Below are 22009 nucleotides of genomic sequence, written 5' to 3' on the forward strand. Positions count from 1 at the left end.
GATTTACAAAATAACAATGACTGAACAGAACAGTACTAGACAGTACAGTACAAGACAAGATTTTGTATTATACCGTGTTTGATGATTAATGCACTGCACAATTTTTTTCTCAATTTTTCTTGATATGTCTTTTCACCATACAAATTAATATAATTTTTATTATAATACTATTTATTTATATATAAAAGACTATTATTTATTATTTATAAATCAAAATATTAAATGATAAAAAAGACGAAAAAAAGATGAAGAGACAGATTTTTTTTTACTCTACTCTGTTTAAGATGTTTATGCAAACAAAATAATATAATTTTTTATTATATTATTTTTTATTGATATATATGATATTGATATCTATGATATTGATATTGATATTTATGAATCAAAATATTAAATAATAAAAAGAGAGAAAAAATTAAAAATAGAGATTTTTTGTTCTCTACTTTGTTTGACATGTTGATGGAACAAATACAAATAATATAATTTTTATTATAATATTCTTTATTGATATATAAAATATTAATATTATATTTATGAATTCATATATTAAATAATGAGAAAGAGAGAGAGAATCAAAATGGTATTTGATATAATTTTGATGATTTGTGCTTGAAACAAAAAGTTATCCCATATTCTCGTGGGGGACAAGAATTCATGGTTTTGTCCAGTTTCTTACAAAAAAGGTTGTCATGTCCAATACATCATTCTTTAGCAAATCAAACGCATCATAAGTCTTGAGCTCCTTTATTGGACGTGCAAGCCTATTGTTTTCTCGGGCTATGACCCATATAAACTTAGTGAGAGAGATGATAAAACAATTGATCCCCTAGAGACTTTTTCTATTATGGGTGATATATTTGCTTAGATACGAGGGAGATCTTTCAACAGAGTCGTCTCAAACTTTTGAGAGGCCCTATGTGAGAAGTTGGAGTTATTTTTAATTGAGTCATGAAAATTTGTTATGGGGCCCTATTTGCGCGTAAATTAGCAGTGGAATATATAACTGGAGACCCTTTTTGCTATGGCTTAAATGTGAGGCTCTGTGTTGTAGGTCGCCTTGCACACCCTCAAAGACGGTCATGTCTTCCAAAGTTAATGGTTTTTTTTGGATAAAACGCTTTCTTGATGTCTCTCCATTCTCTATAGATTTTAGTTGACTCTAACCAATTAGTATGGTTCTCCTTCCACCAGTAGAGATGAAGCAATGATGGAACTTGATCCTAGCCGGATCAAGGCCCAAAATGAAATGTCGGTGCGTCCTAATTCTTTCCAACTTATAAATACTCTCTCTCTAGCACTAAAATATGTAAAATAGATTTTTTTTAATAAGTAAAAAATATTAATAGTATTACAAATAAATGGCACTCCAACTCTTATAATAGAAAAATAATTAAAATTCATCATTAGAGTGAATATTCGTATATTCTTTGAGCAAGATTTTTGAACTAAATATTCTTATTCGAAGTTAGACCAAATGTGTGAGTCTCTCTGCCCACATTTGAACCTAATTATCTACCGATTTGTATTCTATCAATAATGTAATATAATTAGGTATTATCAAATCAGAGTAACTAGGTTTTATCGAACTTAGTCCTAATTCTTCCACAAGAGTTTTTAGGTATTCAAATTGAGCTTTGATTTGATCCTATCCGAAACAAATAGTTTAACTATTTTCTTCTTGCATTAAAATAAAAAGATATTGCAACTTTGATGTCAATGAGCACTCACAGCCAAGCCTACGATGTTGAACACAAAATTGGTTAGAAATAAAGGCAACCCTCCATCGTCCGTGTTTGATGCAAAAGTTTGTGGCAAATGACCCATCATCCAACCAAACTTTATCTCTTTGCCTTCTTGGTTTCAAGCCTTTTGCACCAATATTCCTTTTAGATTATACAAAGTAATTGATTCTACCTATTTTTAGTTAAGTGATTTCATCGACACATGGTGTGCTTAGCAATCAGACAAACTAGGTTGCTATTTGAGGGAGAGAGTTGGCGATACCAAACAGATTCGTCACTAATGTTTGTGTCACTTTGTGACACTTGTTAGTTTGTTTCTTATATAATACTCCCTCCGGTCCCATTTATAAGAAAATATTCTCTTTTTAGATACATTGAATAAATAATGTATCTGAACAATATATTGTCCAGATACATTATTTATTCAATGTATCTAAAAAGAGAATTTTTTCTTATAAATGGGACCGGAGGTAATAATAATAATAATAATAATAATAATAATAATAATAATAATAATAATAATTCATTGAATTATATTTCAAATAATAATAATAATAATAATAATAATAATAATAATAATAATAATTTGAAAGAAACAATGTTACTACTTTTTTTTTTTTTGAAAGAAACAATGTTACTACTTGTTTTCGTCATTAAACTTGTTATCCCACTAATAAAATTTCATATCATATCTTCAATAAATGCAGCTTATATGATACAATTGAGAGGACAACCCCTATTTTCTACCTATTTTCTAACCTCTCCAACTCTCAATATGAAAATCACTCAAATTCAAGGTGTTTAGACGTATTTCTAAATCCTCTTAGATAATTCCAAAGGTTTTTCAAATATCTTTGTCTTTTTAAGTTTTCCCTTAGAATTTCCTAAACCCTTATTTCTCCCTTTTTCTCTAAAGATATAAAATTGTCACATTTTCTTTTTTGACAAGCAAATTGTCACATTATAAACAGAAGAGATACATTTTATAATAGCTAAAATTCAACAAATCCATAAAAGTGTCAAAACATATCTCCTTAATTTGTTTGAATAAAAGATACTTTTATAATCCTATAATATCTCTCAAATATTATAAATATCTTATAATATCTTTTAGACTATTATATATATATATATATATATATATATATATATATATATATATATATATATATATATATATATATATATATATATATATTATAATATTTTATAGAATATTTTATATATATATATATATTATAATATTTTTTAGAATATTGTATATATATATATATTATAATATTTTTTAGAATATTATAAATATATATCTTATAATATCTTTTAAAACATTATAAATATCTTATAATATTTATATATTAATTTATATGATCTCTAAATTAATATAAAATATTCTGACATTAATGAATGGATCAGTGAACCGAATCGGCCGAACCCGATACCTATAAATCGTTCGAACTAGATTACTTTTCGTCTTTTTTAATTTTCGACAATCTCGAAATATATTTTCTTTCTCTTCATCAACAAAGGTTTTAAGACATACTTTAACACCTTGACTTTAGACCGTGTTCATACCAATTTAACCATCAATAACATTGTTGCTCTCTACCAAGTTGAAACTCTAATCAATAACCTTGATCAAATTCAAACAACCCTTGAGTCTTGATCTTGTCACTTGTATTCACTTGTTTCCATTTACCTTTTTCTACCTAGGTAATTTAACAAACCTACAAGTATATTTTTCAACCACCCTTGACTCCACCTGTTTTCAAATGCCTCCCTAAAAGTTTTTCTTCTTTTACTTTGCACTCCTTCAGCCACATTAAAAATATAATATTCAAGGCTCGCATAACTGTCCCTTTGAGATGCTACAATAACCATCCTTACCTTATCTTGAGCAAATGATAATCAGAGATCTCTGTAACTATCCCCTCACTACTGCTAGCATCCATAGTAAGAAACTCCACCTCAAACTGAGTTTTCTCAGTTATAGTTTTTACCAGGTTTTTCCCTTGGTTTTCCCTATTCTCTCTCTGAAGAAATTCTCTACCAACCAAGTAAGTTATTTTAACCTCAGATCTTCCCCAAAAACTCAATAACAACTCAGCAGTAATACGCATTTTTATCTCTTGATTTCTGCAAAATTCATTATACTCCTCTGAAACTTTCTCAAGGCATTCATAACGCCTTAAACTCAAATCACACAGTTCTTCCTTGTCATGAAAGCATCCACTAGTTAACGATGAATTAATAAAAACATTTGAACCTTCTAAAATATATATACCACATATTTTAGACCTTTTAGCAATAATTAATTCATTATGTGAAATCTTCAACACTCCATGTTCAACTCTAGTACAATAGCCTAGATCATCAAACATACTTATAGATAATAAATTTCGCTTGAGTTCAGGAACATAACTCACATTGTGAATAAAAATTTCACGATCGTAAAAAATTTTAAATTTGACCATACCAATACCATGAACCATGCATGCTTTATTATCACCAAGGCGAACTACTCCATGTTGCACCATCTTCAAAGTTTCAAAGTATTATATTCTTAGACACATGTGATAAGAGCAACCCGGGTCAATGACCCAACTATCTTCAGTTTCCAAGCTCGATACTACTAGTACATCGGCATCGTCATAACTTTCCTCACCCATAGCAACTATAACTTAAACAAAATCTTCATTGACCTTTCTCTCAGGACAATCCCTTTTAAAGTGACTGATTTTCTGACAATTAAAACATTTTACCTTCAACTTGTCAGACCGTTTTGATTTGGACATCCCTATATGCTCACCTCCTCCTCCTGACACATTTAAGCCTTCACCACTATCTTCAATCTTCAAATCTTTCGACTTTGAAAATTCCTAGGATTTCACCGCTGCCTGGACTTCATCCAAAGTAATAATACCTTCTTTGCCATAAAGAAGAGCATCCTTAAAGTGCTCAAAGGATCTAGATAATGAACTCAACAGAAGCGAAGTCTTGTTGTTAAATCAATCTCCACTTCAATATTCTCAAGATCATAAATAATTTTGTGAAATTTTGTAAGCCGCTCAACTATGGATTTGTTCTCCATCATTCAGAATGAATAGAGTTGTTGTTTCAGATACATTCTGTGAGTCAAAGACTTTGTCATATACAATGATTTAAGTTTTGCCCACATAGCAACCACAGTTTTCTTCCTGGCAACTTCTCTTAGAACTTTATCCCCAAGGCACAAGATAATGACACTCTTGACCTTATCCAACAACTCAGTCTTTTGTACCTGTGTAAGTCTTGCACGCATCAATGCTTCATTCTTCAAAGCATCGATACGTTTCTCTTGAATTAAAATTTTTTGCATCTTAATTTTCTACAACCTAAATTCGTTGGTACCGGAAAATTTCTCGATCTCCTATCTACTAACCATAGTGCTCACTTGTCAATAATATCTCTTTGCTCCATGCTCACCGCACCACTTGTTGTGAATCTTGTTGTGAATTACTACAAAATTCAATACTAGTTTGTGACGCAAAGAATAGTAGTAATAAAAATAAATGGTCTACATCAATAATAATCCGTACAAAAGATAAAATTATTCTCAATTCAATTTCTTCCAACTTAAATTAATAATAATAATTATTATTATTATTCTAATAAATAGATCAATTACCAACAAGAATAATATAATAAAAATATTATTCTCATTCTTTTTATTCTTTTTCTTTTTTACATTTATTCTTTCCAAATACTGAAACGGTAAAATTGATAATTAATCATAGATTATTTTACTCTATTTCTTTTGTAACGGATTATGCAAGATGGGACCAACGTAACGTATAACCTGTCTCCAAAGCATGCATCCAAAGCCACCTCCTTATTATTCTTAATCTAATCTAATCCTATAAAAAATATTACCTCAAACACAACATTTTCATGTGTCTAAATTCCATGGAACACCAAACCAAAGAAACTAGAAAGAGTTGTTTCAGGAAGCTTGTTATGGGAAGAAACAAGAGTAGAAGAATGTTGTGGTTCAAGAAAATGAAGAAGGAAATTTCGAGTTGGACATTCTCTGCGTTTAGGTGGAAACGACTTGATAATCTTCAAACGACACTTATGGATACTGTCGTTTATAGGATACTGTCTGTTGCTGAGGCGGTTGTTCTCGTTTCTACTGTTTGCTTCTTCTATCTTTGTTGTGGCTGCCATTTTTAAATTCTAGCTGAATCAGTTTTTTAATTTGATTTTTTTTTTTTTACGAGTTTGACTTGTTGATTTTTTATGGTGATTTTTTTTTTTGTGTTTTTCATGTTACAGACGTGCATAATTTGGAGCTAAAGTTGTTATAATTGGATTTTAATTTTATGTTCTTGCTGCGATAATGTAATTTAAGTGAGTAATTGCTTTAAAAATTAAATTGGTTTAACCATTGAATATGTTATGGAGTGTTTTTTTAGGCTATATTTGAATAGAATAAAAAAGAACGAGCGGAATGGAACGGAGCGTGATAGAACAGAACGGAACGGAATAGAATAAATACGTCTTTCCATTGTTTGGGAACTTCGTGATGGAATAGAGTAATTTTTTCATTCCGCCCAAATCGGAGGGTACAAAAAATGGTGGAAAGTGATGGAATGAGATGGAATGCATTCCTTCCGATATCACTCTATTTCATCCATTTTTAATCAATCCAAACGATGGAACATAAACTTTATCCATTCCATTCCGCTTCATTCCATCATATTCCATCAATCCAAACATACCCTTAGCTCTTGTAACTATGTATTTTGCTAGTGTTTGGTGAAAATGTTGGGTTGTTCTTTATTTTAAGACAAAGGAAAAGAAAAGGACAAAAAATATAGTCATTTTGGATGTTGTTCTCTCACACTCATTTTGTTTAGAATGATAAAATAATGTTTATCTTTAATGTATTTTTAATTTTTGAAATATTATAAAAACAAAAATTATATTTGACCAATTTGTCTAGCTAAGTCCTCCAAAACCTTTTCAAAACACTTTTGCAATATAAATTTTGAGTATCAAATTAGAGAGTTTTTTGTGTTACGAAGAAAAACAAACCCTTTAAAATCTTACGAACCAAAATATTTCTATTCTTTTCACTCGATCCTTTCTAATTTTCAAAGTCTTCCTCTCTTTTCTTCCAAACTCCAAAATATAGCCTAAGAAAACACTTAAGTGAATGATTAAAAAAGATTTGTCAGATGACAAAACGAATGACACTCTGACATTTATCCGACTCTGTACAAGAATGTTCCAAACCCAAAAGCAACTCTATAATCCACATATAAAAGAGGAGCAAATATTCCTTTATGCCCACATACTATCACAAACTTGTGCATCAAGGTATTTGCTTATACAACCTTTAGATATGTACCAGGTCATTGGTAACGTATGTGGAAATCCCTTTTAATTACATTATCTTTTCTTCACGTTATAGTGAAATGACATGCTTCAGTATTAACACATCTTGTTATACACAACAAGACCAAACTTTGACGACCATGGAAGAAAGCACAAGCCTAACCCTCCCTTGGATCCCTCGTCAACCACTCAGAAGAGTTTTCAAATGATGAGATGACATCTTCATTATTATATGTGTCAACAGGAAACCGTGTTTCAATTGAGAAAGTTTACCCATATACTTACACCATGTGGCAGGTAAGGCAAACATGTCCAATATTTTTTCGTCGACAATGATCCATACTCCCTATAGACAACTATTGTTTTTTATTTAGGAAATATCCCCACAAAATTTCACTTCTTAAAAATGCATCGACTAACGAGATACCTTCATTTTCATTCTACGATGACGAACTAACAATAACGTTACAAATCACCACATACCTATCCTTATTAGGGTAATGATTGTGGGTCAAGACGTTTGAAGTGTATGGTTGACCAAGGATGCTCGTTTGATATCAAGTACACTGAATTGTATGATAAATCAGACTTACAAACCACCGGGAGCTCTAAGATTTCAATGAATCCAAACAAGACCTTTGGGATAGGTCAAACTCCCGACAAAGTTTGTGGTTGAAAAGAAAGAAGAACCATTTAGGAAAATTTTCTAGCCAGCGAATTTGACCATGTCTACGATTGTATCTTAAGGAGGCCAACATTGGCAACCCTAGGCGTCATCTTATCAAGCATTCACTTAAAAATTAAATTTCCCACTATCACGAAACAAGTTGTTGTGTTGGGCATAGATTTGGCTTCATCTTACGTGTTTCCTTACCTTTTTATTCAAACAACACTCAACAGAAGAAAGTTACTTTACGATAGAGAATCTTAATTTAGACATTTGGGCTGAAGCATCACCCCTTGACAAAACCATGAGGACGATGAAGTCATGCTTATAGAAGTGAGAAAAGGAAATTGGAAAAGCTCGAGCCACTCAGAGACTTTGTCCCAATTTCTATAAGAAAGCGTCTTTTAAAAGTCATGAAATTATACCAACTTATCCAAATATATGCAAGAGTAGTTAATGGAATACATTCATCTTAACTAAGACCTATTCACATGGCCGGGAAAAGAGATCTTAAACCTCAACTATGAGGTGGACATCTACACTTTGGCCCTTCGAGATAACATCCATATATGGTACAACAAATTAGGAAAAAAATCACAAAAAAATGCCAAAGTATCAAGAGGGTCGTCAAAGAACTTCTTAAAGTTGGATTTATAATTGAAGAAATTACACTATATGAGTTTCCAACATGATTCTAGTGCTCAACTCCGACACCAAGTGGCGGATGTGCATCAAATACTCAAACTTAAAAAGAGCATTCATAAGGATTTTTACTAACTTCCTAACATCTACAAACTCAAACTCGTTGATATTTCATCGGCGTTTAAACTCCCATTTTTCATGGGTTTACTTTGAGAATAGTCAAATCCCAATGGACCCCCTTGACCATAATCAAATAGATTTCATAACAGACGCGTGGAATTTCTGTTACAAGGTCACCCTTTTTTGTCTTAAAAACGCAAGTGCAAAATACTAAAGAATGATGAACAATGTTTTCAAGAATCAAATCAGATATATCCTATAAATTTACATGGACAACATGATTATCAAGTCCAAAGCACAAGAAGAACATATAACCCACTTGGAGGCCATATTAGGAGAAAGTAGAAAGTACGACATGCGACTAAACCCAAAAAATTCCATTTTTGGGATAATATTTTGAAAATTCTTGGAATAATACCTTTCAAAGAGAAGGATATAGGTTAACCAAGATGATGTTAACAAAAGTGGTTAAGGATGTAGGAATCATGTATGTAATTGAGATCCCTAGTTCTAGGATATTTAAGGCTAGGAAGATTGGCATAAAAGTTGTTGGAGGGGACTCTAGCAATCAATTAAAACTTACCTTATATAATATATGAGTATTGCAAGCGGGTAGTGTGTAAACTAATGAAGTAATAGCAATTGGCATTTATTACAAAAATAGCACCTGTGGCCTAATGGATAAGGCGTTTGACTTCTAATCAAGCGATTGTGGGTTCGAGTCCCACCAGGTGTGGAAATTTTTAATTATATAAAATAAATTTATAAAAAAAATTTGAAGTGGAGATTTGTTTCACTAGAGATGAGTCACAAAAATCTTGAAGAAAAGGACGAATATGTATGGAGATTATATAAAATGAATAATGTGTTACTGTTATTCATGAGTTAGAGACATACCAACACTAGTTGGTTGCATGACATGCATGCGATTTTTTCTTGAAAATTTCACTCCTCAAACATGATTGAATTTTATCAAATGGATTTACAATTACATGCTTTTTTATTTTAATGTTTCTCACAGAAGGAACCAAAAACCTTAGGAAAAGTTTGGATAAACTAAACATCTCCAAAAAGATTTTACAATGAGTTTTTAAGCAAAAATAGCTTATTTGAGAGTTGAAATTAGCTTATGTATCTCACATTTTTCAAAAGCTCTTGTGATTATCTTCTCTATAAGGATTTTTTCATAGCTAAAGTGAAGATAGATTCATAAACTTATGCCATAGAATGTTTGTTTACAAGATAGATTCATAGCTGAAGTGAAGATAGATTCATAAATTAGGAATAACAGAGTTTAGTTAGAGTGGTAGTAATTGAGCATCTTCCCTTCTAGACAATGCATCTGCAACTAGGTTATTTTCCCTTTCCTTATATTGAATCTTGAAATCAAAATTCATAAGTTTAGCCAAAGTTTTTTTTTTTCATTTCAGTGAATGCCAAAGTTTTTTCTATACTCCATATGAAATTAAAGCATGTGATTCAAACTATTAGCATTATATATGACACAACTAAATTTCAATCAACACATTACATTAAATCATGTCTTTTAAGAAAACATATACAATAATAAGTATAAATAATAAGAATAATGTAGTTTAAATTAAAAATTATCAATTACTTTAGGTTTTTTTATTTAACTTAGTCCTTAAATTTTGATCCGGAAAGGAATATTTATTCACACGAAGAGATGAAATGCAATTGAATGGTGAATTACATTAAGGATTTTGGAGTCTTTCTAAATTGGCATGATGGCGGGGCACTTGCAAACACTATGCCGTACAAGTTAGTGACGGTCGTAAGTGAGAAGTTCTAAAATTATAATAATATCTATTTGAGACTGATGCACAATCCAAATTTTTTAAATAGGTTTGCTACCATATGAGAGGGAAAGTGTAAGAAGACTCCTAAAAGTACAATTTGACGGTCCTATGTGTTTTGTTTATTTTGATCATATGTCTTTCTAGGGCAGAGTCATCTTAAAGGTATGTGTTACTAGTACGAATATACGAATAGAGATAATGTATAAATAAGAACTAAAAAAATTCATCAAGGTATGTGTTACTAGTACGAATAGAGACTTATTTTATTTATGCATTAGGAAAATATTAAAAATTTAATATGTTGAGAGTGGGATTTGAACCCACGCCCTTTCGGACCAGAACCTTAATCTGGCGCCTTAGACCAACTCGGCCATCTCAACTTATTGTTAAATTTTATACCATTTTTCAAATTGTTTGTATAATCTGTATGTAGTGGTGATGTTAATCTTTTATGTATGATTCCAATTTTATTTTTGTGTATCTGTGATAAGTTAAGTGTACTAGTCAAAAAGTAGAGGTGTGTGTTATCCTCTGCAAGAGTATGGGAACTCAGAGGCCTTTAGGGGTGTTCAAACTCGAACTAGTCCAATTGAAAATCGTAAAACCAAATCAAAACTGCAAAAAATCGCATTTGGTTAGGATGCGTTTGAGTCATTTTCTAATAGAACTGCGTGATTCGATTCAGTTTGTATTTTGCAAAACGAATCAAACCAAATCAAACTGCATTATGTTACAAAATTTTACTAACCAATATATATTTTTTTAATTCTTTAGAGAAATCAACATGTATTATGTGTATATTTTATCATATTCTTTATATGATATTTATTTTAATTTATATATCATCAAAAACTAAAATGTATTCATTAATAAATACTATTTTGACAAAATACATTCTATCGTATTCTTTTTATGATATTTGTTTAAGCATGCAATTTCATATATATTATTCTTTAGACCTAAGAAAAATTGTAAGACCCAATTATGTATCAAATTATAAATTTATTTTGACAATTATAAACTTTTTATGGTAATGCATGAACGATTAAACACAAAATTTTATTTTCCTCTATATGTGTATATATGGCTCAATAATTTTTTTTATAAAAAACCGAACCAACTCAAACCGCATTAGTTCGGTTTGGTTTTATTTTTAAAAGTCAACCGAATCAAAATTTTTTTCTCTTGCGGTTCTGATGATTTTTAACGTCAAAATCGCCCAAACCGCACTGCGAACACCCCTAGAGGTCTTAGTAGGTGTATATAAGGTAATCAGACTCGAGATCTCACGCAAAATCATGCAGACATAATAAGATCGTAAATCGAAGGATCGTAACACAGATCATAAGATCCTACAAAATTTAAAAATCATGTATATTGCATATTGGTTCATAATAGACATATGAAGCAACATAATTTAGCAGAAAAATTCAAATAATATTAGAATTACTTAAAAAAAATTGAAACGGTTGTGTTGTGTATTGATTAGGTTAAGAAAAATTAAGAAGTGAAGACAATATTTAACGTGAGAGAGGGAGTGAAGATATAAATCTGAATATGATGGAGTGAGTATTTACCGTGAAAGGGGATGAGGAAAAGCCATTATGGTAAGTTCAACTAATTATTATGTGTGTAACATTGGAAAGTTACAAAATTATTAATTAGTGGATGTGTATTGATTATTAATTAATTTCTTTTAATTAGGCAAATAAAGCAATTAACGTTTCAGCTTTCCAGTGCCAAAAAAAGAGGAACGACTCTGTCCGATTAACGTTTTAATTTAGGGTTTTTTCTAAATTGGGTCATAATTTTCAGGGTTCAACCCTTGGACCCAAAACTTTGGGTTGTTGAGAGAATCGCGCGTGAGCGGCAATTCCACCGTTTCTACGCGAAAATGCGGTGATTCCAACTGTGCCTACCAAAAAACAATTATGGCCATACTCTCACACGAAGAGGGGTTGCAAGATCGCATAATCGTCCGATCCGATGAGTTGGATCGCGATTATGGTGGTTTAGGACTTGCCTACAGTGGCGAGAAGCCATGTATTGTGGTGTTTATGGTGGTTTAGAGGACCTGCTCATGTGAGGTGAGAGGCTTTGTATATGTGTTGATTGCTTGAGTATAAGTGTATGCGTTAGGATATGTCCCACCTCCCTTCAAGGGAGAAGTGTTTATAGAGGCTTTTGGGCCTGGGTTTAGGAAACCCTTAGCGGAGGCAAATACTCCCTCGTAACTAGGGGAGATTGTTGACCACCTATTCCTTACGAAATTGTAATGGACTTCCTTTAATTTGACTAATGGGAGACAATGGTATTGTACACATCATTAGTGCCAAGGGAGAGTCGTTATGTTCAATGAGGTTGTTGCCTAGGTTATATCATTCTTAGGCGAGGACGCCTGAGCCGCCCTTTTTTATGAATCTCATAAATATAACACTACATAGTCCCTCGAGCACGAGAGCTTTTATAAGAGAGAAGTGCTCAAGGTTTCTTTCATTTGTGAGGTACGTCCCGAGGCGAGTCTCTCAACTGAATGCGATATTTTTATTGAAGGAGAGTCCCTCAGCTGAAGGCGACTTTTTATTAAGAGGTGAGTCCCTCAACTTTGGGTAAGTCCCTCAATTGAAAGTGATCTTTTTTATTAAGAGGCGAGTCCCTCAACTGAAGTGACCTTTTTTCTTTAGACGAGCCCTTAATTGAGGAGTGAGTCATCTCCCCCTGCCAGATGTCCTCTGATTAGCTAAAATGTCAGGTGGAAATGTCAATCAATCACTCAGAAGATCACACTTACTTTCATTTAATATAAGTAATGATTGTCTATTTTTCGAGTCCTTAAACGCTAGTGGAACGCGTTAGAGACGTATTGAGTTTATCAAAATAATGGGGGAGTCTAAATGGTACCTTGTGGTTCCAACTCCCCTACTAAAGCTTTCTTTTATTATCTCATTTGCTCCATTTTGCTCCCTACTTCTGCAAGATCATCTCAACTACCCAACTCCTCATCTCTCTTGATTCTTCCTTCAAAATCTTCTTCTAGGTATGAATTTCACTTTCTCTTGTTTTGTAAGTAGGGTTTGTGAAGAAATATTTGAAATAGGGCTTAATTTAAGTACAAGGTCGTAGGTATTGAGGGTAATAGTTGCCCCTTTTGATGATTGCAACGATGGTGATGATTTCGTTTTGTCCTACTGTTTTCTCGTGAACAAAGAGACAGTCTACCCTCTCGTTGTGTCCAAGAACGTCGAATTATATTGGATCATTTTATATTTCTGATGAACCGGTCCTCAATTTCCGAACATGAGCGGAGGTTTCCTCTTCAAAGGATGAAGACATAATTATTTTGAAGGCTTGTTCGTTATCGGAGAGGACAATCACTTTAAAGGTCTGGTATTGATGCTAAATACCATACAAATAAGAAACCTCATATATTTTTAAACATATATAAGGTGTCTTTCACTTATATTATGGTTCTTAGTCTAACATAATATTCAAAAGTTTGTAAAAAATAAAAAAAAACTCATGAAGTATCATATCAATTCATGCATTATCATTTGCCATGGCATATATTCTTAATTAGTATCATATCAATTCTGACAGAGAGGTTACAGTGAGCAAGTATAGGACCAAGTTTCTTTTGAATCATAACTCCAATTTTATATTGTTCCAATTCAAGAAACATGGTGCTCCAATTACAAACTAATTGAAGAAACTCAACATCACCAACTTTATAAGGTATAGGTTTTCTTTTATGCTATGATGTGGTAAGTGAAAACTATGGACGAAATATGTACCTCTCCTTTTTAGATACCACGCAAACAGTATGGATTTCAAATGAAAAATGTTAAGCTTTACATTTGTAAAGTTGGATGCAAATATATGGAATATTGGAAAGAAATAGAATAGAATCTTAAACCTAGCTGTTTGTCAATTTCATGAGACTCTAAAATTGGGTGGAGATATATGGAATATTGTAAAGAATATTAAAATTGGGAAACAACTGAAAAATACCTTGACGTGGTCTAAATCATACTCGTATTAGTATATGCAACATGATGAGAATATGTAAATGCATTTTTCAGTTCTCAAAGAGGAGTCACATTCTCAAAAATTGAGGAACTTTTCCCTATAATAATATTTTTTTTATTTGACAATTTTAAATAGATAAAAAAGATATAATAAGTAAATAAAATGATTTATTTAATTATTTACACCAATCATTAAACATAATATTAAGTTGAGTTTAATATATTTTAAATAACTTTAAATAATTTAATTATTCATATCGACCTATATGGACTCTCTATTTTGAAAGCTCTAAATACTTCAAATTTTTTTAAGTATGATTGATGTGGATTGGAGTAGTCTTTGGAGGATTAGTGCACCACCTAAGGTTAAGCATTTGATTTGGAGGATTTGTCGTGATTGTGTCCCCACTCGTGTGAGACTTAGACTTGCGTCCCGTGTTCGAGTGTTTGTAAACTTTGTGACGGTGAAGGAGAAGACGATTTGCACATTTTCTTTAGATGCTCAGCAACGGTTCAATGTTGAACGAGTTGGGTCTTAGTTCTATTGTTCTTCCTAGATTTTAAAGATTAAATGATCCAAAGTCTCCCACTCTTAATACTGGTACTAAAGAAGATTGGAGGACCACATGTACAATGACGACAATGTGTGGGTTCTTTGGAATAATAGAAACAATTGGATCTAGAATAATGAGAAATTAGATGCACATCAGTTGGGTAATCAAGAATTTTACAGTTGGAATAATTGGTTCCTTGCACAAGATAGTCATGAGGTTATTGATATTGCTAATCATAGCCTTGTTTGGGAAGCACCGAGTGAAGGTTGGGTCAAGTGTAATGTAGATGCAGGTTTTGATAACGGTATGAGAATGATAACTAGGGGTGGTACTATGGTAGATTTATCAATGCGTGAGATAGTGGTACTTGTTCTATAATAGAAGTCGAAGCTTTGATGTTAAAGGAACCGGTCCAGAGAGTCGTTCATTTGCAACTTGACCATATTATATTTGAGAGTGATTCACAAGTGATAATCCAAACTATACATGCAAACACTACTGGAGCATCTAAATTTAGTTTTATTATTTCTAGTGTTAAAAATGTATTACCTTGTATTAAACGTCAAGCAGATATCGTTGCTCATTTGTTAGCTAAAGCGGTCAATTCTTGGTCTAGGCGTCAATTTTTTCACGTTATTCCTCCTTGTATTAAACACCAGTTATTATTGGAAATGAATTAACTATATATATATATATATATATATATATATATATATATATATATATATATATACATATATATATATATAAAATCTAGAAGTATGTTAATACTCATACTAGGTTACACAATCACACCCTCGGTGAATAACCAAGTGCATCGCGTCAAGAGACTTGCTCAGATCACAGCATGATGATCCAGATGAGTCCTACATGGAATTTCATATGTGACGAGTTACCGAAGTGACCTTGCCTAAGTGGTGTCACCACCTCGTCAGTCATCTAAACGCATGTGATTACGCCTGTGCAAAACACGCCATTCTTGACAGCACAAGCCCACCGGGCGAAAGCCTAGTGATATTTCCTACATGGCATCATTAGAGTTGAGTAAATTCAAAGTGATGTAGCATACATGACATCACAACCTCACCATACCAAGCACACTGATGCTTTAGATAATCACGCCAGCGGGAAACGCCCTTTCGGACCCTCGCTGGTACATCGCAATGGTATAAGCCCGTTGATCACACAGCCAGGGCAGACCCGTTGATCACACAGTCAGGGTCGTACGTGATTTACGCCTAATAGTTAGGTCTGCTTCGATTCAAGCATACATCAATCATATCAAGCACACAAACAAACATCTCCAAACGTTCAACCGATACGAACGACAATAAAACAATCAATTGATCATATAATAGTATTTATCATCATAATGCATTTCCAACGTAACGCATATATTAAACATGCATATTCACACAAATAACACAAGTGATCATTAAACGTTTCTCGACACATCTCATAAGTCTTAGAAGACTAGGGAGGCATCTGGTTCTCTAAATTGAACGGAACTGCACTTCAGAGAATTTAAACATGTAATTTCATTCGAGAGAACTCACTAAATGGAGTCCTAACACACTTAAGTCAAATATACTAGTTCTGGAACTAATTTTATTAAAAAAGTATGTTTAATTAGCTTTTCAACAGTACGAAATTACGCATTACTCAAACTTGCAATGCAAAAGTTATAAATTTCTGAAATTTTACAAAATTGTCCAAAACAACGATGTAACCGATTACATGAATCATGTAACGGGATAAATGATAAAAAAAACTATGTTTTTCACCCTTTTCACTGTATTGTTTTTTTTTTAAAATAACTATTAAGTTGAGCCCACATAAGTACTCCTATTTGTCATTAATTAATCATAATAATATCATTATCAGTGCACTAGCCGTTATGCAAATGCAACTTTACCCAAGTATACAAGAAAAAAACGATTGTTAAAGTCAACATTAAACATATTAAAATAATCAATGAGTATGATACAAAATAATAAATCTTTGAATGATAATCACGTATTTTAGTTGTTTTCAGTATTTATTAAAAAATAAAATAAAGTCAATTTATTGAGAAAAAACGAAATACTACATAGACATAGTGATCTTGAATTATATAACATATTATAGAAATCAAAACTAATCTTCAAGTAAACATTCTAATTGTAAATTGATAGGTTTCATTTTTTTTTAAAAATAGATACATATTACTTCCTCCGTTTTTTATTATAAGTTATTTTGTAAAAAAAACTGTATTTAAATATAAGTTATTATATAATTCCAATGAATAATTAATGTTATTTTTCCTATTATATTTCTAAATATTTATTATTTTCTCTCCTTTCAATTATATAAATTTATCTTCCACATGTTATTAATGACGGATAATTTTGTAAAAACCTTCATAATTTCTCATTTTTATACAATAATTATTATTTTTCTTAATCTGTGTGAAAAATCTAAAATGACTTATAATAAAAAACAGAGGGAGTATTATTTTTCTTCAGATTTTACTTTTGTAATATAGTATTTAAAAATAAATTATTATGACTTAGATATTTTAATAAATAAAAATTTCAAAAATAGTTAATACAATTTTTTGAAACAACAACATACTATTCAAATTGAAAAAGAAGGTTCGTTTAAATTTTGTCTAATTGGGGAATAAAGTGTGAAAGAAAGGACCAGGAAAGAAACATGACAAAAGGAAGTCACATAAAGAAAAGTAACATAAACAAATTGTACTAAAAGTCTAATTGGTAAGACAAATTTTTGAGTTTATGATTTATAGTTTATAAATTCAAATGATAATTTAGCCTCGTTTGATCACGGTTTTTTCATCACAAGTTTATAACTTATTTTAGTAGTTTATAGCTTATTTTTCATACGCTAGCGTTTTAGCTTGTAATTTATTATTTTTTCTTCCTTTTTTATCTTTATTATTTTAACAAAAACTCACTTTTATTTTTTATAATTTATTTTAATTTAAAATAAAATAATTATGTATTAAATAACTTTTATGTCATTTTACATTTATAAGTTAATTGAACTACTAATTTTACCAAATACTTCAATTAGCTTATCAACTATCGGTTTCAACATCAGCTATAAACTATAAACTATCAGTCATCAGCCATTAGTCTTAAGCTATAAATTGTTAAATAACTTATCAATCAACTGCTATTTATACCAAACAGACTTTAAATTAAATATTTTTTTTGTTAAAATAATTATACTTGAAATATGTCGTCTATAAGATTTGAATATTTCTCTCAAATTTCAACGAGCAGCCGATATATATATATATATATATATATATATATATATATATATATATATATATATATATATATATATATATATATATATATATATATATATATATATATATATATATATATATATATATATATATATATATATACACACACACGCATACAAAAGAAAGAAAATATTTAATAAAATTGTACTTTATCTGTATAAATAATTTACTAAAATTGTAAGAAATAAAATATGTAAAATGATACTAATATTAGTAATTTATTGTTCTAATTTTATTACTTTTTCAAAACTAAAAATATACGTAATGCAAAATATATTAGATTTAAATTAAAAAGCATCATTCTATATATTATATACTATTTTAGAAACTTTTACTTATAAAATTGTATATTTTGTAAATATTTTTAAAAAAATTATAAACAAATCAATTGTTTATTTTATATAAATTTGATCTAATTTCTCCATTAAACCTAACCATCTTTAATCAAATATTTTTTATAATTCTTAATATAGGATTTAACTTTTTGTAATTGTTTCATCTAATAAATTCATTTCCAATTCAATTTTGTCTACTTTAGACTAATAATAATAATAATAATAATAATAATAATAATAATAATAATAATAATAATAATAATAATAATAATAATAATAATAATAATAATCAATATATCGATGAATAATATATTAAAAAATATTATTCTCTTTTTATTTATTTAAATTTTAAAATTTTAATAGTCCCAAGCCGAAGACTGAAATAGTCAAATAGAAAATTCAACTATAAATCATTTTATTGTATTATTTTGACAATTCAACATAACGTACCAATGCTAGGTGGGACCAGCTAAGTGATAGACAGCAATAAAAGAACATTCTTGTCTCTGCAGCATCCAAAGCCATCTCATTATTATTCTCAACCTATAAAAAGCACCTTCAAATAGAACCATTTCATGTCTCAAAAATCATAATTCCATGGAAAACCAAACTAAAGAAACTAGAAAGAGTTGTTTCGGGAAGCTTGTTATGGGAAGAAACAAGAGTAGAAGAATGTTGTGGTTCAAGAAAATGAAGAAGGAAATTTCGAGTTGGAGATTCTCTGTGTTCAAGTGGAAACGACTTGATAATCTTCAAACGACATTTATGGATACCGTCGTTTATAGGATACTGTCTGTTGCTGAGGCGGTTGTTCTTGTTTCAACTGTTTGCTTCTTCTATCTTTGCTGTGGCTGCCATTTTTGATATTTTTTTTGTTGAATTTGTTTTCTCCAATTTATTTTTTAAATTCGTTTATTCATTTTTTATACAAGTTTAATAACTTGTTGCTTTTTTTTTTTTTTATAATTTGGTGAATTGGTTTTGTGATACACAAAGCTTGTATATTTTGTAATCATTTTCTGACTTCATATTTGTGTTCTTACATTATTGTATAATAATTGGATCTTAGTTTTAATGTGATGATATTACTGAACTGGCTCTTTTTAACCTTATTATTAAAAACAAATGAAAAGAAAAAGAGAAAAACATATTCTTCGGTGTTTTAATAGCTGAAGTAGTTGGATTTGAACGCTTATACGCCGACAACCAATCACGACCATGTATCCTACAAAGTCATACTGTTATTTTTAAATTATTAAGATGACATGGCAGAATGATATATTCTCATTGGATGACAGTGTAAAACTTTTTTACACTGTCAGTACATCACCATTAAACCCAAAATATATTATCTCTAGAGATTAATTTTAATAATTTTAATTAGAGTCATCTTGACCTATGTTAAGTTAAAATGATCAAATATTTAAATTTTTTGAGTACGACAAAAATAAATTTTTTTGAATATCTAAATAATTAAAAACAAGTCTAAGACTTCAACTCTTGTCGACCAAATTCACCAACACAAGTTTTGTATCAATTATAACGAGAATTTATCTAATAGAGAACTTTAAAATTTGTGATAATGCGCATTTTCGTTGACGCATTATTGGGTTTTAACAACACAAATTATTTGTTTTTAAAACTTCACTCATAAGTAGATTTGGTTTTTGAATTCATTATATTACTAGGTCTGACCTAAGATAAAAAAAAATATGCATCATTATTTTCATATTGAACTTCACAGAGGTGTTGCCACTCATACATTACAAACCAGAGAGAATTATTTTTATAAGAATAATTAGGATAATATCTCCACCCCCACGTTATAGGTATTAAAGTATGAATTATCGCGCCGATTGTTGTTAATGTAGTTAACATTATCTTGGCTAGTTCCTCTAGTGAGGACCATCTGGAAATCAACATTGAAGTGTCCATTAACTCTGCAAATTTCACAGAAAAGGACTGCAGGAGCAGTAGGAGCTGTAGGGTAATGCTTAGATTTTCAATTTTTTGGTACATGGCATCTACCTTAATATCCATATGGTCAAAGGGACTGACTTCGTAAAGTCCACCCTTTTGAGCATCCTTTATCGTCAGCCATAACTCGTTGTTGTCTTAATAATCAATGTATATCATGTAAGAAACACTTGATTTTATTTATCAATTCGACAAGGTTCCCAACGTTGCGGGACCTTTGCCTATAATCGAAACGAAAGGATAGCAAAAAATACAATAAAAATAGAAAAACGTGTTTTAGTCAAGACAACGATGTAATTGAATAATAATATTAGAAACTTTTGGTCCACATCAATGACCCGAGCACTTGATACATTGCAAGAGTACGACAATACCGAAGTAGTAAAAATATATTGTCCTCATAAACCAATTCTAATTATTGAGTTTTGTTGAACCTATGTTTAGCTAAAACTATCAAATATTTGGAGTTTTGAATACAAGAAAAATATTTTTTTTTGGATTTCTTAATAGTTAAAAACGAGAGTCTGAGACTTTGATTTTTGTCAACCAAATTTGCTCACACAAGTTCTGTATCGATTATAACGAGAATTTTATTTTGTAGAAAACTCTAAAATGATAATATCCATTTTCGTCGGTTCATTACCAAGTTTTAACTGCGCAACTCATATGATTTCGTAGTATAATTTGTACGTTTAGAAACCTTTTTTTTAAAGAAAATCATTTTCTTAGTTGAGTCTGAAACACTTTCGCAATCTTAGAGTCAACTGTTTGAATTTCTAAATCGGAAATCATTTATACCCTTTCGACGCATAAATAATGTCTCTGTACTCCTACTTTCGGAGCCATTTTTTTTCTTTTGAAAACAAAAATTACAAAACAACATCTGATTCTTGTTACAATTAACACAAAAAACTTGCATGAGGTTTGTCGGTATGAAAATTCTAATGTTTGAAACTCTTAATCTATCTACTCATACATGGCATTTGATAAAGCAACAAAAGCGTAAATGGGATAAGTGATCATAGTAATAATAACAATAGTAAATAATATTAGAACCTAAATAAAATCAGAAAATAATTTGGATTAAAATGCTCCACTGGAGACTTGAACAATACAAAAACAACAGTGCTTTAAAAGCAAAATACAAGAAACAAAATAATAATGTAAAACAAAATTCGAGAGAATATGGTACTTGTTTCTCTCAAAGATCGAGAGAATGGAGATTCCGATATCCGGGTTGATAGCCCGACGTAACGGTTTAGAGGAAGTCTCAGGGTCGCATGAAGTTTACGAAATTCATCAACGAATCGTTATGGAATCTGATTATCAACAGTAAATAGCAATAGCAGACGTTATCTCAAGCATTTAAGAACGAGAAACAAAGAGACGACTCATTATGGTCCAAAGTTGGGGAACATGGGCTATATAAGGG

The 22009-nt window shown here is 30.6% G+C and overlaps 1 protein-coding gene and 2 non-coding genes across 3 annotated transcripts; 2 read left to right on the forward strand and 1 right to left on the reverse strand.

The window, feature by feature from the left end:
• Positions 1–9210: 9210 nt before the first annotated feature.
• TRNAR-UCU (transfer RNA arginine (anticodon UCU)) lies at positions 9211–9283 on the forward strand. Its single transcript has one exon. It is a non-coding gene; the product is annotated as a tRNA-Arg (tRNA).
• Positions 9284–10666: 1383 nt separating this feature from the next.
• TRNAL-AAG (transfer RNA leucine (anticodon AAG)) lies at positions 10667–10747 on the reverse strand. The gene has a single exon. It is a non-coding gene; the product is annotated as a tRNA-Leu (tRNA).
• Positions 10748–19134: 8387 nt separating this feature from the next.
• Positions 19135–19930, forward strand: LOC131617840 (uncharacterized). Its single transcript, XM_058889094.1, has one exon. The coding sequence runs from the start codon at positions 19198–19200 to the stop codon at positions 19462–19464; it is 267 nt and encodes an 88-aa protein (XP_058745077.1). The 5' UTR covers positions 19135–19197; the 3' UTR covers positions 19465–19930.
• Positions 19931–22009: the final 2079 nt, after the last annotated feature.

Source organism: Vicia villosa, linkage group LG7 (assembly GCF_029867415.1).
Source record: "Vicia villosa cultivar HV-30 ecotype Madison, WI linkage group LG7, Vvil1.0, whole genome shotgun sequence".
In the NCBI taxonomy this organism is placed as follows: domain Eukaryota; kingdom Viridiplantae; phylum Streptophyta; class Magnoliopsida; order Fabales; family Fabaceae; genus Vicia; species Vicia villosa.